At 43.4% G+C, this 17782-nt stretch overlaps 1 protein-coding gene across 2 annotated transcripts in view; it reads left to right on the top strand.

The window, feature by feature from the left end:
* Positions 1-17782, top strand: part of PTPRM (protein tyrosine phosphatase receptor type M) — a 759173-nt gene that overhangs the window by 504762 nt on the left and 236629 nt on the right. For both annotated transcript variants that reach the window (XM_027088510.1, XM_027088508.1), the window contains exon 14: positions 17176-17308. In XM_027088510.1, coding sequence (XP_026944311.1) covers positions 17176-17308 — 133 coding nt within the window. The remainder of the gene's footprint in view (positions 1-17175; positions 17309-17782) is intronic.

Raw genomic sequence — 17782 nt, 5'->3', positions numbered from 1 at the left:
TATATATGGAATCTAAAAAGAAAAAAAAAATTGGTTCTGAAGAACCTAGGGGCAGGACAGGAATAAAGATGCAGACGTAGAGAATGGACTTGAGGACACAGGGAGGGGGAAGGGTAAGCTGGGACGAAGTGAGAGAGTGGCATGGATTTATAAATACTACCAAATGTAAAATAGATAGCTAGTGGGAAGCAGCCACATAGCACAGGGAGATCAGCTGGGTGCTTTATGACCACCTAGAGGGGTGGGATAGGGAGGGTGGGAGGGAGACACAAGAGGGAGGAGATATGGGGATATACGCATATGTATAGGTGATTCACTTTGTTATACAGCAGAAACTAACACACCATTGTAAAGCAATTATACTCCAATACAGATGTTTAAAAAAAAAAGAATTCAGTCATTAGGCTCATAAAGTGTTGTACTGGAGATAGTTGCTTGTGTCTACTATGAAATATGTGTGGAAATAGGTGGGGGTTTTTTAAATTAATTAATTATATTTATTCTGGCTGCACTGGCTCTTAGTTGCAGCGTGCGGGATCTTTTAGTTGTAGCATTCAGACTCTTCGTTGCTGTGTGGAAATAGTTTTATCTACTACTCCAGGGGCCGTATTGTATGTCTTTATACTTTCCACAACCTGCCCCTCAGAGCTGGGCACGTGAAAGGTACTCAGAGACCAGCTCTCATTTTCCGATGGAATGAATTCACTTCTAAAAGGTAAAATGGTCTTAAAGGTGTGAACTAATTTCCACACCACTTTTTTAAAATAACATCCCCCCGAGAGGGGCTCCTGACTGTCACGCCGTCAGGACTGGGTCTCCAGGAGGTACAGAGTGTCACGTGACCAAGTGTCCCGTGGGCCTCCGATGGCTAGCCTCCTGTCCGGCACTTCCAGGAAGGGCGTACAGTTCAGTTGTGATTAAAATAAGTCGCAGCATTTCAGTCCCTGAAGCCCTTAGCTGTTGTGGCTGTGCTCTGTGCTGCTCCACGAGCATCCACTGTCCGTACTTTAGGAGGCAAGCTTCCCTCGTTCATCCTTCACATTGAAGACCCTCTCATCTCCTTGGAGAGCTTGATGGGTAATGAGCTCTGCGTTAAGAGATGAGGATTCAAGGAAGTGTAACTTCTGTCTACCATCTTTGTTAGGATCAACATAAAACAGTTCGATAAATAACCCACTTCAACAAATTTACCAGTTTCTTGAACTCTTTGTAATACGATAAGTGCATAATGAAATAAGTTAACTTATAATCAGTTGGGCTCTAAACGTACTATCCTATTATTCCCCAGTCATGGAGTCATAGAGCTTCGATTGGACCTTTTGAGAGAATTTTGGGTGAAAATTAAGCAAAGAAAATGCCTCCTTTAGGCTTCCTTATCAATTAAAATGCCAAACTCTTTATTGAAGCTGATAATCAATATATTGGAAATAGTGGCTGAGTAAGACCTACCATTTTCCAACTAGTTAGGTGTCCTGGCTTTTTTCAAATGCAGTATCCTATCAGTACAGAGGATTAGCAATTCACATGCCCCGTCTTGGGCCTTTCTTAGTAAAGAGGGAACGGGGTATCACTGCTATACATTTCAGAGGCCAACATGGGCAGTTAATGTGAGGAGAATTTGGTTGGAATTTCAGCATCTCTTATAAGGGTTGGTTGAGGATTCTAAAATTTCCTTTTCATCTAGAAGAATATAAAGTGAGGGGAAGTTTTTCTTCTTCCTGCAACAGCGGCTGAATGCATTTTAATGGGCTGCAGTGTCACTGGTAATTTATTGCCCTTTTTTGTTCTTTTATGTGTTGTATTTGTCATTTTGCTATGGCAGTTTCATCTATAAAATGGTACAGTTACAAGACAATGGTGAGAGGATACAGGACTGCCAGGGAAGATTCTGTTCCTTTTTCCTTGTCATTTTTGGAAGGAAACACTGAGTCAAATGTCAAGCATTTAGTTTCAGAAGTAATATATTTTAAAAGATATATATTACCCTGAAATAGTGTTGTTTTCCATTTTTACTACATAAACTTTAGAATTTCTATGTAAAAGATTTTCAGTGTAAGAGAGCAATTTAATTTTTCAGTATCCTTTTGTGTTTTCTCTTTCTATCAGCAGTGTGATAAAGGAAGATAAAACAATATGTTTAACTGTCTTTTATTTGTGTAAGGCATAGAGCTTCCTGACTTGAAAAGCATAAATTGAGATTTTATATTTTAGGAAATCTACCTTATAATTTTGTTATTAATCTAGTGCATTGTGCATATCCAAAAGGAATGCTGAGGGTAAAGTTTTGAGCTTAAACTAAAATTTGGGTAAAAGGTGCAAAATACTGGGAAAAAGAATGCCTGCAGTTTTAAAAAATAGAGATTTTGCACAGAAGATTTTATGTCACTGAGTTAAATTATTCTTGCCTTTTCTGTAAGGAATATATAGTATCAATTTTATAGTGAAATTATATTAATTCATACTTGATATCAGTTAACATGGAAAAGGCCTGGATATTTTTTTAAATATTTATTAAAGCTGTTTTACTAGGTGTTTCTTTTTACCTCAATGGCTAGCATGGAACTAGACAACATTGTAGCCATTCACTGACTATTGTTGATAGATACCAGTTGTGATACTTTGGTTTTCAGCACTTTACTTGCTTTAGAAAAACGTGACTACCATTTAGAACATAAGGCATCAACATGAATTCCAACAGCTTAATGTCTAAGAAGCCAGTGAATTCCACTGAGAATTTGTAGGCAAAGGGCCATGTCTTACTGCTGTGCATTTTTGGTTGACTTTGAACTAGTTTCTCCTATAAATAAGTATTTTTAGAATACTGTAAAATGCTTAGTATTTGTGAGAGGTGGTTGTTTTGTTTTATAAATTTATTAATTTATTTATTTTCGGCTGCGTTGGGTCTTCATTGCTGCGTGCGGGCTTTCTGTAGTTGTGGCGAGTGGGGGCTACTCTTTGTTGTGGTGCACGGGCTTCTCATTGCAGTGGCTTCTCTTGTTGCAGAGCACAGGCTCTAGGCACGCGGGCTTTGGTAGTTGTGGCTTGCAGGCTCAGTAGTTGTGGCTCGTGGGCTCTAGAGTGTAGGCTCAGTAGCTGTGGCACACGGGCTTAGTTGCTCCGCGGCATGTGGGATCTTCCCGGACCAGGGCTTGAACCTGTGTCCCCTGCATTGGCAGGCGGATTCTTAACCACTGCGCCACCAGGGAAGTCCCTGTGAGAGGTTTTTAAAGTGTTTATGGGTGTGAGCCAGTGTACTGAGTCAGAATGGAAAAGAAGTCAGGACTTCCTCCAGCATCTTAACAGGGCAAGATGTTGAGGAAGCAAATCGAGAAAACTTCAAGGATAGATGTAGCGTAGACAAAACTCTTTTCTGGAGAAAGAATTCTTATTTTAAATACTCTACTGACCTTATATGAGAATCAAGGGAAAGGTCCAGGACCAAAACAGAAAGTTGAAAAAGCACAGTCCTTTCAACCCAGGTGCCTCATCTTATTTGCCCTTTTGACACTATCAGTGTCAAAACTTGTTCATCAGTGTCTCCAGAGGGCTGACGGGGAGGCCCAAAGTCTTTAAAAAGATTGACTTCTGAAGTTCTAGCATATTCAAATCCCCCCACACAGGCACACGCAGGCACACATGTACTGCTTGTAGAGTTGTCATTGTTTTCATGTGATAGAATCTTGGGTTTGGCTTTGAATGTCTGATTCGTTCTCAGGCCATGGTTTTTCTAGCTTAGGGACCATATATTCTTAATCAAATAACCTGTCTCTCTCTCTCTCTGGAAAGGTTGCCCCAAGGGGAAGGGGGAAAGAGGGGTCGCTCTCCTTTGTGGAACTGTAGCCCTTGTCTAGCTGCCTTCCCATCTCATATGCTTGTCGGACTGGAATCCAGGGCTTCCAGAAGGGAGTATCACTTTCCTCGGTGGTGAATCATTTAAAACATTATTTGCATTAAAAATCAGTATATCACAGAGCAAAAGGCAACATTTACATGCTCCATTCAAAAATATAGAGCTACGGACTTCAAAGAAATTTGAAGCCAGTGGTGGGCCACTCAGGATAAAGCCCAGATTCAAGCTTCTGCCTGTCTTCTCCCGCCTGCCTTATAGGGACAAATAATGGGAAAGTGCTAAGAGTCGCAGCTACCCTTGATCAGCTCAGAGGGAACAGTGAAAGCCCTCCAGTTTAGACTCCGGATCATCTTCAAAGCCACACTTCCTAGGGCCATTTTCAAACATGTCAGACAGGAATCTGGGCCTGGATTTAACAGGGCAGTTCTCAGGGAACCTCTGGGTCCCAGCGTACAATTCAGAAAGTATTTGCTTTGGATAAAAGGTAGTGAGCTCAGGTCCAGACTTCTTGGGCAAATCTCTTAAACTCCAGAAGTCAGCTTCCATATCTGTAAAACGTGAGAATCTATTTCTTAACCTCACAGGGGGCGGTGGGAGAATTAATACAGTAACATGTGTAAAGGACTCTCACAAAGCTGGCTGCGGGTCGAGGCAGAGGAGTTGGCAGTTGCTGGTAACTTCTTTTGTGGCTTTGTTGTTTGTTGTTGTCCTGATAGAGGATTGTTTATGGCTGTTAGGGCTTTCAAGCGAACAACAACGTAATCAATGCAGGCCACCGCCCCTCCCAAGCTTGAATGCTGACCCCGCCCTTCCTAGAGGTTCAAAAGTGAACTTCCCAGAAAATGAATGGATTTCTTGATGCTAAGTAGGGTGTTATCTACACGAACAGCGCGTGGCTACTGGGGTCTCCAGGAGCACTGGAGCGTGAGAGCAATGTGATTATTTTATTATATGTCAGGACCTGTGATGAATCTCCCACAGATGATATTTCCCACTTACCTGCGTTTGGGATATAAACAGCCTCAGCAGGACCCAGCCTGTTCTCTTGCCACTGGCAACAATGGTGATGATGCTACTGATGGGAAAAAAAAAAAAAACCACTGCATTTTCAAAGACAGCTGCTTTATTTGAAGCAGTAATAGCCCAAAGCAATGCCTAACCTAGTGTGCACTTCCCTGTAGCCCAGCGCACGGAATAAAACGCAAGGCTTTCTTTTGTGGTCCTGGCCGTTTGGGGGTTCGTTCGTTCCTTCCTCACTGTCGTTGGTTTAGATGTGGACACCTCTCTTTGTGTTTGTCCCTCAATTACACTGGTTCTCAAGGGAGCACGAGACGATGTGCTTTAATCGATCTCTGTTGAGAGGGATGATAGATTATCTCATTGAGGACCTTTTTCAGACACTGGGTATGAAGTTGGAAAAATATAGAGTGGTTTGTAAGGGAAGGAGAAGCAACATAAGTTTTCTTCAACATGTTGTTTTCATTCAGAAGAGTGAATAACTATCTCTGAGAAACAGTCTTTGAAAATCAGCCTGGCACCTGCCCGGGAATTAATAAATGGCATGTGTTCGGCACATCTGTGAGAATCTCTGATGAGTTTTCCCATCTCCTCCAGTAAATATCCAAGCAATACATCACTCTAGCCATGTAATTGATGTTCAGTTTAATCTGTATAATGTACTTATTGGTATTGCTAATGATGCAGTTATTAATTATGGTTTATTATTAATTACAACAGTTTACTCAAGTTAGAGTTCTTGGTCAAAACACATTATCAGCATACCAGTTTTTTTCTGGGATTTTTGCCTAGGTGCTGTCCTTGCAGTCGTTTAATTTTGTTCTTTTTTACTCAAGATTATATCTAACTTCACAGTAAACGTGACAAAAAGAAAAACAAACATTGTGGGGTATTACCAATTTGGTGGGTACTTCGTGTATGTCTTTGAATAATCTCTTTAGACATTGGCATATATTTATATATAAATATGCGTGTGCACACACACACACCCCCCACACCAGAGTGATTTACATGTGTCTTTTAGCCAGTTTAAAGGCTTAATAAAGGGAATTTTCAGATTTCTACCTTATTTCTTCTCTGAGTAACAAGGAAGTTAGAAAATGCTTCTAAAGTAAGGTCATAGGAATGATATAACCATTTTATTAAATAAAATTACTCATAATAATTGTAATCATATTAGCATTATCTTACAAGTTTCTCCTTTTTTTTTTTTTTGCTTTCTAAAAAGTCCCAGACCATTGTAATTATTCTCCAGCAGAAATTTTGACTCGTTTAAAGACTTCTAAAACAAATTCGACCTATGATCATGAAGAATGGTCTACAGCTACCTAATCATTACAAGTATTGAGTTCATAACACTTTATTCTTGACAGATACTCATTTCCTGTCTCTCTGATATGTACCCAGTTAACTTTCTCATCATTGATGGATATATATCTCACTGTTCTGGTGCTGGAAATATAATATTTTGCCACTAGTATTTATTTCCATGCTCTTTCTTCCTAGTAATCCCATTTTATCATTGATGAAAGTTTGGTCAGTAAATTTACTGGCAAAGGCTTTTATCTGTCATCAACATACTGAGGAAAGCCTTCTGTGCCCTGGCTAATCTCTGGCATGGTCCCTGGAGCCAAGGCTCAGATGGTCCTTCTTTCTCAGCATGTTGTCTTGATGGCCATGGAAGGTCATCAGAAGGCAGCCGCAGACCCCACTCGTCTTAGTAACCCCCCGCTAAATGCCAGGGATCGGTGGAGGAAAGACTACAAAATTGGACTTGTCTTTACACTTCTACTTTTTCCTCTTTTTTCTTTCCTTTTATACCCATCACCCTATGTCTGAGAACTTTAACGCAAATGGAAAAAGAATAGGTCGGCTGTGAAGAGAGTACAGATGAGAAAGACAGAAAAATTAAAGTGAGACTTATTGGGAGAGAGCTTTGATTCAGCGTGAACTGCGGGCACATAATAAGATGCTGGGCCGGGTCATGTGAGGGCCGAAAAGTAAAACCACCTTTGTCCCAAGGAACGCATATTAGCATGTAATATAAAGGACTTACCAAAATAACTGAACTCAAGGTTGAAAATAGTCAAGAGGGGTGAAAAGAAGGTGCTATAGCAGTTCAGTAGGAGAGAGAATACTTCCTTCAAAGGCACAGGAACAGCGCTGGGCTAGGTGGCCTTTGAAGGATGGGTAGGATTGAACCTATGAAATGTGAGTAGGGATGGGTCCATGGAGAAGGAGTGGCAGGACCAAAGGGGAGATGTTGCATGTGGGGGGCTGGGGGAGACTGAGCATCTCCGTTTGGTTGGAACCCAGGTAGATGCAGGAAGGTAGAGAGAGAAGAGGCATGAAGTTAAGAAAGGGGCTGGGAGCCGGTTCATAGGAGGCCTGGCTGCCTTTTGTAATAAGCATTAGGAGGCTTTTGGGTTTTTTGTTTTGCTTTTTAAATGAAAGAATGGCATGATTAGGGCTCTTCTTTAGGAAGATCAGTATGGCTGGAGTGTCTAAGCGGCTGGCTGGGATGTCTCCTTAGGAGTCAAGAGCAAAGTCCAGAAGAGAAATGAACCAGGTCCATGGCAGTCGGAAAGGAGATGAAGAAAGTATAGCGTTTTTTGAATTTTTAGACATTGGGCAGGGAGGTAAACTGACCTAATGTCAGGTGACTGTTCTTCAACCTGAGGGTAGAGTAAATAAATCTCCTTTGTAATATATTTCTTTTTTATGTGCTGAGGGTCAAAATTTCCTTTCTGGACAACCAAATTCATTTCCTTGCTCGGAATTTTATTAAGTACATGCTACGTTCTAGGCACCAAGAATACAGAGAGGAAAAAGGGGCAGCTTTTCTCTGCAGGAACATGGACTCCTGCCTTTGTCTAAGCCTATACATTCAAAAACATTCTACTCACGTACACAGATGGCACATGGTCAACGTTCTCTTTTAAAACTCCCCCTCTGGGGCTTCCCTGGTGGCGCAGCGGTTAAAAGCCCACCTGCCAATGCAGGGGACACGGATTCAAGCCCTGGTCCGGGAGGATCCCACGTGCCGCGGAGCAGCTAAGCCCGTGCATGTACCACAACTACTGAGCCCGCGAGCCATAACTACTGAAGCCCGCGTGCCTAGAGCCCGTGCTCTGCAACAAGAGAAGCCACTGCAATGAGAAGCCTGTGCACCGCAACAAAGAGTAGCCCCCGCTCGATGCAACCAGAGAAAAACCCGCGCGCAGCAACGAAGACCCAACGCAGCCAAAAATAAAAATAAATAAATTTACTTAAAAAAAGAAAAAAAAACTTCTGTGTTTTAAGACTTTCATTCAGGAAAGACTTATCAGGTGACCACTAGGTTACAGACATCAGGTTAACGCTTACAAGTCACAAGTGGGTGAGAAATAGTACTTCCTCTTGGGAAGCTCCAGACCAGCCGTGGCACCTGCTGGTCCGTCCTTGGTTAGATAAGTGCCCTTTGCCTTTTATCACAGTCCTTCTTTTCTACCCTGCCGATCATGTGTGTTTCTTTTCTTTGATTCCCTTTCAGCCTCGACCAGCACACTGTGCGCTGGAAGGATCGCATGCATGTCACTCCTCTGGTCCAGTTCAGAACCACAGTGATCTGGCCTCTCTTGTCTGGACTTAGGCCTCGGGCGTCCTTTGCCCTCATCTATTTGTCTTATTTTTCTTGCAGGATTTTAACTTCCTTATGGCATTGTTCTGCACTTTGATTTATCTTCACCTTTTGTTAGGCTCTCCTCTTTACAACTGGTCACGATGTTTTAAACTGGAGTCTTGTCCTCCAGAATGTCAGACGTAACCACCCGAGTGATTACTGTGTTCCTGGCGGAAGTGGAGATGCAGTGAATCCCGTGGGCTTCAGGGTCACACCGGGATCCCAAGTGTAGCGCCCACCCCCCCCCATCCCCACTCTCATGTCCCTTCTCACTGGCTTGAGACAAGCTCCTCTTCCTGACGGCTTCTGCTGCCTCAGTTTCCCCATTTGTAAAATGGCATTAATTATACCTCATGGTGTGATTTTAAATAAAGGTTACGTAAGATACCTGGCACACAAAGTAGGTCTTCACGAAGATCAGCCTTCTTCCTTTCCATCTAATTTAGTAGCACCTGGGCAGTTGATCAGCGTACTTTAAATCCCTTTACAGTTAAGAACACTTTCCAATCCCTGCTAACTCTGGGTGATCGTATAACCAGAGTTTGATTCCACCAGGTTTGCCTTTTCATTGTGTCAAAGGATCTTTTAAAATAGTGCAATGAAGGACATTGGCTAAATGATAAAGTAAGATATTAATATATTAGGAGGTATTTTATAAACAACCACCCAATTAAGTATTTTTCCCATTTTGCCATAGTCTGTGAAAACCTTCCTCAAAGATATTTAGGACCAATGGTTCTCTGGTTGGATTTTTCCTCATGTCATGTAGAGCATTACCTAAGGCGGAACATACAGATTCCTGGGTCCGACCTCAGACTTTCCATCCGGAGTCCCTGGGGAGCCCAGCCATCTGCATATTCAAAAGCTCTTGGAATGATTCTTGAAGTCTCTGTAATTAAGAGAACTTCTGTTCTAAAATATATTGAACAGAATGATACAACTAATGTAAGCCTTATTTCTGTTTTTTGCGGTACACAGGCCTCTCACTATTGTGGCCTCTCCCGTTGCGGAGCACAGGCTCCGGACGCGCAGGCTCAGCGGCCATGGCTCCCGGGCCCAACCGCTCCGCGGCATGTGGGATCTTCCCGGACCGGGGCACGAACCCGCATCCCCTGCATCAGCAGGCGAACTCTCAACCACTGTGCCACCAGGGAAGCCCAAGCCTTATTTCTTAAATAACTTCATTGTTTGAGGAAAATTATATGCTTAGTAAATGAGAGTCAGGAGATGATGTGACCCCACTTTCTGCTGAGACCCCAGGAATCCTCAGTACGTCTCTGAGGGTCACTTTTTGTGTGTTTGGCTCTTTGGCCTGTAAAAAGACATGTCACACCTCTGCAGGCAGTTTGCTATACCCTGTACACTTTTTGAACCTCAGAAATATGGATTTTTCTAGCAAGCACATAGAATTTATTAGGTACACTTACTTTTTGATAAGAGAGTGAATGACCAATTTCAAGCAGCAGAAAAAGCTGCAAGGGTCTCTTGCAAACAGTTACTGCTTTGTGCAGGATGCTGTGTGATCCTTTCTCCCACATAAATGATTTCTGAGAGCTAAACATAAGCATGACCCAAGACACAAAGTATGGAAAAAATGTCAGGGACAGTTGATTTTTATTTTAATGCCTTCAAAGTTTAGTTTTAAAGAAACTGTTGGAAATGTCCACTCTTAACTGATAACATCCTCAAAATCACCCACTCACATTTCCTTTATTGATTATTCAGTTCATATGAAAGGTGAACACAGTTGATGCCTTCTTATTGACAAGCTGTTCACTCATTTTATTACTTGATGGTGATTTGAGAAATGCAGATGGAAAAAATAAAGCCATTTCATCAGACCAGTAATGGCACTAATAATTCTCTGGAAACTTCCAGAAAGTAAGTTATAAGGGTTTGATCATCTTACCCATAGGCTGTAGGCCCCATCAATAAATGAGAGCAGTAACTGTCATGAAATTAGAACAAAAATTAAAAAGTAGATTAATTTTTTAGAGATGGTATATATCAAACAATCTAGCATCTCAGTTTTATATGAAAAATTATGTTTCTGATTATTAGTTGTACGTCATACATGCCCTGCATGCCCTACAGTGGAAATGAGGTGCAAAGGAAGAATGATAAATTCAAAAGCATAATCAGGTTACAAATGATACATAAAGTGTGAACGGAGATTATTCCAGGGGTACTGACTGACTTTGCATTCCCAGAAGGAGAAACAATGATGTACAATTTAAATGAAAAATCTTGGAGATGTTTCGTGATTATATGTAATGTTAAGGTACAGCTGGAAAAAGCAAACATAGATAGCAAGGAATTCTAATTTTTCTGAGCAGCAAGACATGAAAGAACTGACAATAATCTTTAAAACCAGGGTGTTGCTATTTTTAAGAAAAAGAAAAGACCTCTGCAAAAGGTGAAAAATAACTATGAAAATTATTTGAAATAGATTCTCTATTCCATAAAGTCATAAAAATGCTAGTCCAGAGTGGCTGAGGCTTCCCCGATGGATACTTTAGAATATCTCTGGGGACCAGTGCTCTGAAACACACTCGGAGAAACAGTATTCTTACATGTTTCCACAGCTTCCATTTTGTTTTTTCTCATAAGGTTCCTCAACCTCCTGTTTCTCTTTTCAGCAACTTCCCACGGTTGCTGTCCCCCGACTCTTTTCTCTCTTTCCCCCCTCAAATACCAGAAGTGGAATTTTGGTATTTGATTTTGCATGTTGTGAGAATGAAGTATTTTGTTGTTTGAATTCAGTGCAAACGTTGAACCCAAACACCAGGTCCGCCATCAGAAAGCGGGCCAGGTATTTCCATGAGTGGCACCGACATCCACCCAGTGCCTGGCGCTCTTAGACCGGAGGGCACTGTGTGCGACCAGTGGGGTGCCCTCCGTGAGCTCCTGCATCCTTGCAGTTCCCATCACCCACTTGGACCAGACATTGGAGTCCCCTGGCCTGGGTGAGGCAGCAGCCTTCATTGCTCTCCAAAGGGAACATCCTTCTTTCCTCCAGTTGGGTTTTGAAGCTCACCCGTGGCACCTCTCGTGGCCTCTTGCAGCGGGCACGGAAGGCTGAGGTGTCGCTCGTCTTGCTCATCTCGAGTCCCCTGCAGAGCCTCTTTACAGGACCTGGAGCATAAAAGGAGCTGTTTATTTGAAGACTGTGAAAACCAAGATCGGCCGCATCACAGGGATGGACATAGGATGGCTCGGGCAAGGGGTCCATCCTGTGTCCATGCCAGGGATGTCACTATCGGTGTCCATCCCATCTGCTCACTGGGATGGAACTCGGAGAAGAGGCCCTCTCTGCCTTTTCTTCTCCTCCCCCCCTTCCTCATCTAGTTGTGAGCAGGGAGGAGGGGCCCCAGCTCTGTGTGCCTGGATAAACCTGCAACCCCACCGAACCCGCACATGTCCGTCACCATCTGCCTTGAGATCATCCGGATTCATCTCATGAGGCCCTTTTTCTCAAGGAGCCTGGGTGTCCACCTCCCCCTTCTTCCCCTAGACCTTCGCCCCCTTATCTCTCTGTACGACTCTCTCCAGGTCCATCCCTTCCGGCCCCTTCAAGGTCACTGCTCCAGCAGCCATCTCCTTTCCCTCCTGCGTCATCAACTTTTCCCTCTCTCGGGGACCGTGCGCATCACCATTCAGAATGCCCTAATTTCTCGCGTCTTAAGGAAGAGAGCTTCCCCGGATCCCCACACTCCTCCCTGGCTCCGTGGCGATGCTCCCTCGCTGCCTGTATCACACTGACTTCCTCCCTCTCCTCACCGATTTCCCTCCTCCCCCCTCCCTCAATCTGCCATTCCTTTTCGTCTCCATTACTGGTCCCTCCTCGTGACGCACCCTCTCTCTTCACCTCCCAGGTGCCCTCCTGAGTCTCACGGCTTTAAAGACCATCGTTTTGCTGGCAGCGCCCCAAATGTTCACCCCAAGTCTAGACCTCTCCCCTTTATGCCCCACAGCCTACTTGAGATCCCTTTGGGTGTCTAGTATCTCAAAACTAACTTGTCCAAAACCAAATTCCTGATTTCCCCACCTACCCTTCCACACCTGCCCCTCCAAGTCCTCTGCATCCCAGGACATGGTAACCCCATCTTTCCAGTCACTCCTCCCAGAAACCTGGATGTTGTATCAACACACCCTCCATCCAGTTCATGGACAAATACTGATGGCTGGACCGTCAAAATAGATCTCAAGTGTGACCATGTCTCACAACCTCCACTGCCGTCTTATTCCAGACCATCCTAATCTCTTGTGTGGACTATCGCGATAGCCTCGTAACTGACATACCTGTTTTCACTGTTGACCCCCGACGGTCTGTTCTAAACACTGCCACCAGTGACCCTGGTGATCCTGCGTGATCCTGTTGAAAGCTAAGCCAGATCACATCCCTCCTCCACTCCGAATACCCCCGTGGCTCCCGTCTCGTGCAGAGGAAAAGCAAAGTCCTTCCAGGATCTCTTGAGGTGCCCCCAAGTCTGTCCTTGTGCCCCCCACTTTCCCGGCATATCCACTCCAGTCACACCTCAGTGTTTCACAGTCTCGTCTTGTAGCTTTAAACTTTTTCTTTCCACTGTCCTCCCGGGGTGTCAGCGTACCTCACACCCCTTCCTCTTTCTGGTCTCTGCTCACATGTTATTTCTCAGTAATTCTTCTCTGATAGCCCATCTTGGAGCTCAGCGGCAACCGCCCTGCCCTGCCATCCCCACCCAACACGGGTTTCTCTGTAGCACGAGCACCGATTGACAACCTGCACAGTATCGTTTACCTCTGGGTCTGCGTCCCACAGGAATCTAATTTCCACAAGGAGAGAGGCTTTTGTTTTACCCACGTGCTCACTGCTGTGTTTCTAGAACAGCACACGGCACATCGTTGGATGTGCAATAAACTCTTGATGTATAAATGGAGAATATTACTGATTTCCCCCACAGTCAAGGGCAGCCAGCCCTAGTCACCATCGTGCAGAGGTTCTGGGTAGCCACGCCCCCCTCCCTTCCCTCTAGAAAGGCTTTCCGTTTGCTCAGGAGAGGGAGACCTTGCCCTGGGGGCTCAGCCACTCCAGGCAGCGGTGATGCCTCCGTGTCCTTCTGGGCTGGTGTCCGTGGGTCTTCGGGGGAAATTTATGCAGCCTGTTCAGTGGTCAGAACTGGGCCCAGACCCTCGAGCCAGTGGCTGAGTACATCCAGTTCTCAGCCTGAGAGCTGCTGTTACTGAATTTAACGTCCAACACTGGACCAAGACGGACTGTTTCCCGCCAAGTTGAAAACCAGCCAAACACTGCATTGGCTAATCGCTCCCTTTCTTTTGAGAGTTTTCACGTTAGACATTATATCTGAAACCTTACATAATGCAGGCTCACTGGAATACCATCCTTTTTTAAAAAAAACTTTTTTTGGTCATCGAAACAAAGCGACGCACCCGGAGCTGTCACTGGGAGTCAGCAGCGTGGGCATCTGCGGAGATGACGTTCATTCTCTTTCCCCCTGAACATTTGGCTTATTTATCATTTTAATGAATGCGTCCAAGCCTATATAATGCCCACTGTGAAATGCATACATTTGAATTTATTCTCTTTAAAAGGAGCTACGTGTGCAGTAACCTCTAAGCAGGATGCACAGTAGAAGAGAATAAAAACACCTTTCCATGAAGAATTAGAATTTATACCAAGGAAAAAAGAATAAAAGTTTATACCGTTAGAAACCCGGCAAGAAAATAAAACGGAAAGGGAAATATTATAACAACTCTCTTGCCAAGCAGTTTGTAAATTACACTCTTACGGGCATAGATTTGGGTAAAGGGGGAAAAAAAACAAGCTATCAGTTGCAACCACATTCTGTCACAAATTATCCTCTGTCTGAGGCTGACTGACAGCTCACAAGCACGTGTTTCCAAAGCAAGAAACGGGGAGAGAAGAGCATCCTGTGGGGGAAGGACGGAAGGATGTCCATCTCAGGCCGGGATGGAGGGCAGAGCTCACGGAGAAGGCAGGGATGGTGTGTCCCTGAGGGAACCTGCAGTGAATGACACACCTTAGCGAGATTTTCCCGGGGTCGTGACTCATTTCAGCCCAACTTGTGTTTCCCCAGAGTAGTCCTAAACCCAGACACCTGAACGAGCCCCTTCACCCAGGCCCCACCACGGTGAGCTGGTGGCCGTACCTTTCAGGCAAAGGGAAGGTCGCGCACAGACCTGCAGGGCAGCCCTCCTCACGTTTTATCAGTTGCTCCCCCATTTTGCATGATTGCTGCCATGGTTACCTTGCACCTGTGTCCCACAGAGATTGAACATTTCATTTTCTTGACCTGCAACGTGAAATGAGTTAAAAGTAGGTGCTAAAGAATGATGATCCTGACCTTCGCTGGCTGCATAGCAATGTGCTTCCTGCAGGGAATGAGGGGCCGCAGGGCTGATCTCTTTCCCTGACCCAAGGATAGGTAGGGTCACTCCTCACTTCTCACAGAGCTTAGGAAAAAGGCTAAAGCACAACATAACTAGGCATTTAGGTAACAGAAGCAAACGCGTGACCGTTAACAGGACGCTCTTCTCTTATGGAGTGTTTACAATGTATGAGTTGAATCCTCGTAATTTTTTAAATTTAAATTTTTAAGCCGAATCCAGTTTTTCTAAATAATTTCTTCCCTGTGTGTTGTATTTACTGGAATAACTTAGTTACAAAAAACTTAGAGAATCATTTATTTAGAAAACATACCTGGAGAACTTGCATTCTATCCCTAGTGAGGTAAATGGAATGGTCCCCAATGTGCCAGCATTTGGAAGAATAAAACCAATTAGATTTTATTTTTTTAAGTTAAGTTTTCAAACTGGATAAAAAAAAAAATCAGAATTGAAAACCATTGGACTTTTTGTCAGTTTTGTGAATTTGAAATATGTTATTTTTACATGAATGGCTTTTTTCACCTTTTATTCATCTTTTAAAACATACACAATGAATCTTTAAATTTTTCTTAGCAGTTTATTCAAAGTAACAGTATCCTCCAAATCTACCACTTGGCTGTATGTTCCAGTGGCCTGTTGTAGTGGTATACTTCAGATGCTATTATAATAAAAAACAGTAAATATTTTCAGGGTTCATTTGGACAACTGTTTGAGGGATATTCTTTCAAACAAAATAACAGAACATCCTCCTGAAGTGGTCAGAAATAAAAATGGCCTGTAAAGAGTCATTATATCCGGCAGGGTTTGTATTTAATAAGGTGTGATTTTTCACATCACCACTGCTCTCCTTGCAACCGTTGCTTTGATTGGAAAGTACACGTGGGGTGGAAACTCGGGTGATCGTGGCCCTCCGTCTCCTGCCTTGCGTTTCTCCCCGATCTTGACCAGCTCCGTCTGTCTGATGGCCACGGCCATGTTCAGGGTGCAGAGTCTCATATAAAATCTTAATATGAATAACTTTTGAAAGAAACATTTATATGTTCCAGTGGAAACAGATGGAAAGTTACAGCTTAACAACCCTGCTTCTCTGCGATGACTCATCTTAGACTAAGCCCGGCCTGGAGTGCACAGGAGACAGTGATGGTTAAGTTTTTCAAGAATCAGATGAAGCATGAATGCAAAACCCAGTGGAAGAGTAGAAAGGGCTGGTACCGTAGCCAGTGTTGATTTCATTTTTACCAACAAAAGCAAGAAGAAAATTCTAACGTGAGAAATTTAGGCATAAAATTCCTTCTTTCCCAATGACCTGTCTCCCTAGGGAGGGGATGTGATGGCTCAGATGCCAAGGACTGTCGTGCTCTGATTAAAAAGGGAGAAGCCCTTCAAAAGTGGATTCTGTTTAGTGAATTGAACATTTCAGTCCTAATATTTTTCATCCTGAACTCATTTAGCAGAGGAAATGGATATTTCATCAGACACAGACTTGACATTCCATCACATTATACTGTAAACAGGACAGATAGTGTTTTGAAACTGGGAAAGCAGGAGAGCTAAGACAGTGGCCACTGGAAGGCCCTGGTTATCTCATTTAAACAGATACGAAATGTGGGTGCCAGTAGTGTGATCATCGTCCGCTTCCCACTTTGTGAATAAATTGCTTAGAAGGAGTCTTTTGCCTACCAGATGTGACCTAGATTTAGATTTTCAAAGGCAAGGGGGAGAAAAATCTCTATTGTGTTAAAAAAACAATTGCTGGTAAAATGCACAGTAAGTGAGCTTATCTCTCTTCTCCAGGTGTTTGGGCTAATATTGTTATGGAATTACTGCTTCATTTATGAAAAATAATTGGGGGAAATGTTCCAGCAAATCAACTTTGGATAAAGGCTGAGGATGTCTATTGTGTTGGTAGCAAGTTTCTAAAAGGCAGAAAGATCAGGGAGCCCATAGAGATAATAAAAATATTTTAAAAACTGTGTTTGAGAAGAGTCTCTTATAAAAGGGTCAGTCGTGGGTGTGCTTTCCAACTTGTGTTGGGGTTTAGTGAAATAGGGAAGAACAATGCGAACAATTACATTCCTTTCAGCGCCTGTGAAAGCCGTTGAAAAACAATCAAAGCTCGTCTGTCTGCTAACTCTGATAAGTCCTATGACTCTGTTAAATGCAGCAAAATTTTAAAAAGCTAACATTTTTATTCTCCCTTACCCACCGTGTCTTCTTTCTCGTTTCCTCTCCCCTTCAGGAGCTGCCACTCCAAAACCAGTCCCAGAACCCGAGAAACAAACAGACCACACAGTCAAGATCGCAGGAGTCATCGCTGGCATCTTGCTGTTCGTGATTATATTTCTTGGAGTCGTGTTGGTCATGAAGAAAAGGTGAGCTCCCGGCCGTTGCCACCCATATGCTTCTTGGCCCGCTGTTTGCCCAGAGGCTTCTTGTGTGTGAAAATACTCAGTTACTCATTTGGCTTTGATGACCAAGATACATCTGTGGCTCTGGTTGTTCCTATTTTGCATCATAAAGCATTCAAGGTTATGGGACAAAATTTAGGGTACATGGCTATGATTTTGTGTAAATATGCAGTTTCTCATGCCGGGTCAACATAAGGATCATGTGTCTTCCCACAAGTTGGTTGGTACATAAAACTTGGCAGAATGAGTAAAATCATTTATTCACCAGGAAATGTTTAGTATTTACTAGCAACAGACTAGGTCTTGAGGATATGAGAAAAAAGACTTTTCCTTCTCATTATATTGAAGATTATGGCGGTGACAGAATTTACTGGGCCCATGTTATGTGCGGGCACCATGTTAATATCCCATGAGAAAGGGACTCTCAGAAAGCAGCTG

Source organism: Aethalodelphis obliquidens, unplaced genomic scaffold (assembly GCF_003676395.1).
Source record: "Aethalodelphis obliquidens isolate GAN/ISIS:26980383/991018 unplaced genomic scaffold, ASM367639v1 scaffold63, whole genome shotgun sequence".
NCBI classification, from domain to species: domain Eukaryota; kingdom Metazoa; phylum Chordata; class Mammalia; order Artiodactyla; family Delphinidae; genus Aethalodelphis; species Aethalodelphis obliquidens.
Note: the sequence above shows the minus strand (reverse complement) of the source record. Positions and strands in the feature narration are given on the sequence as shown.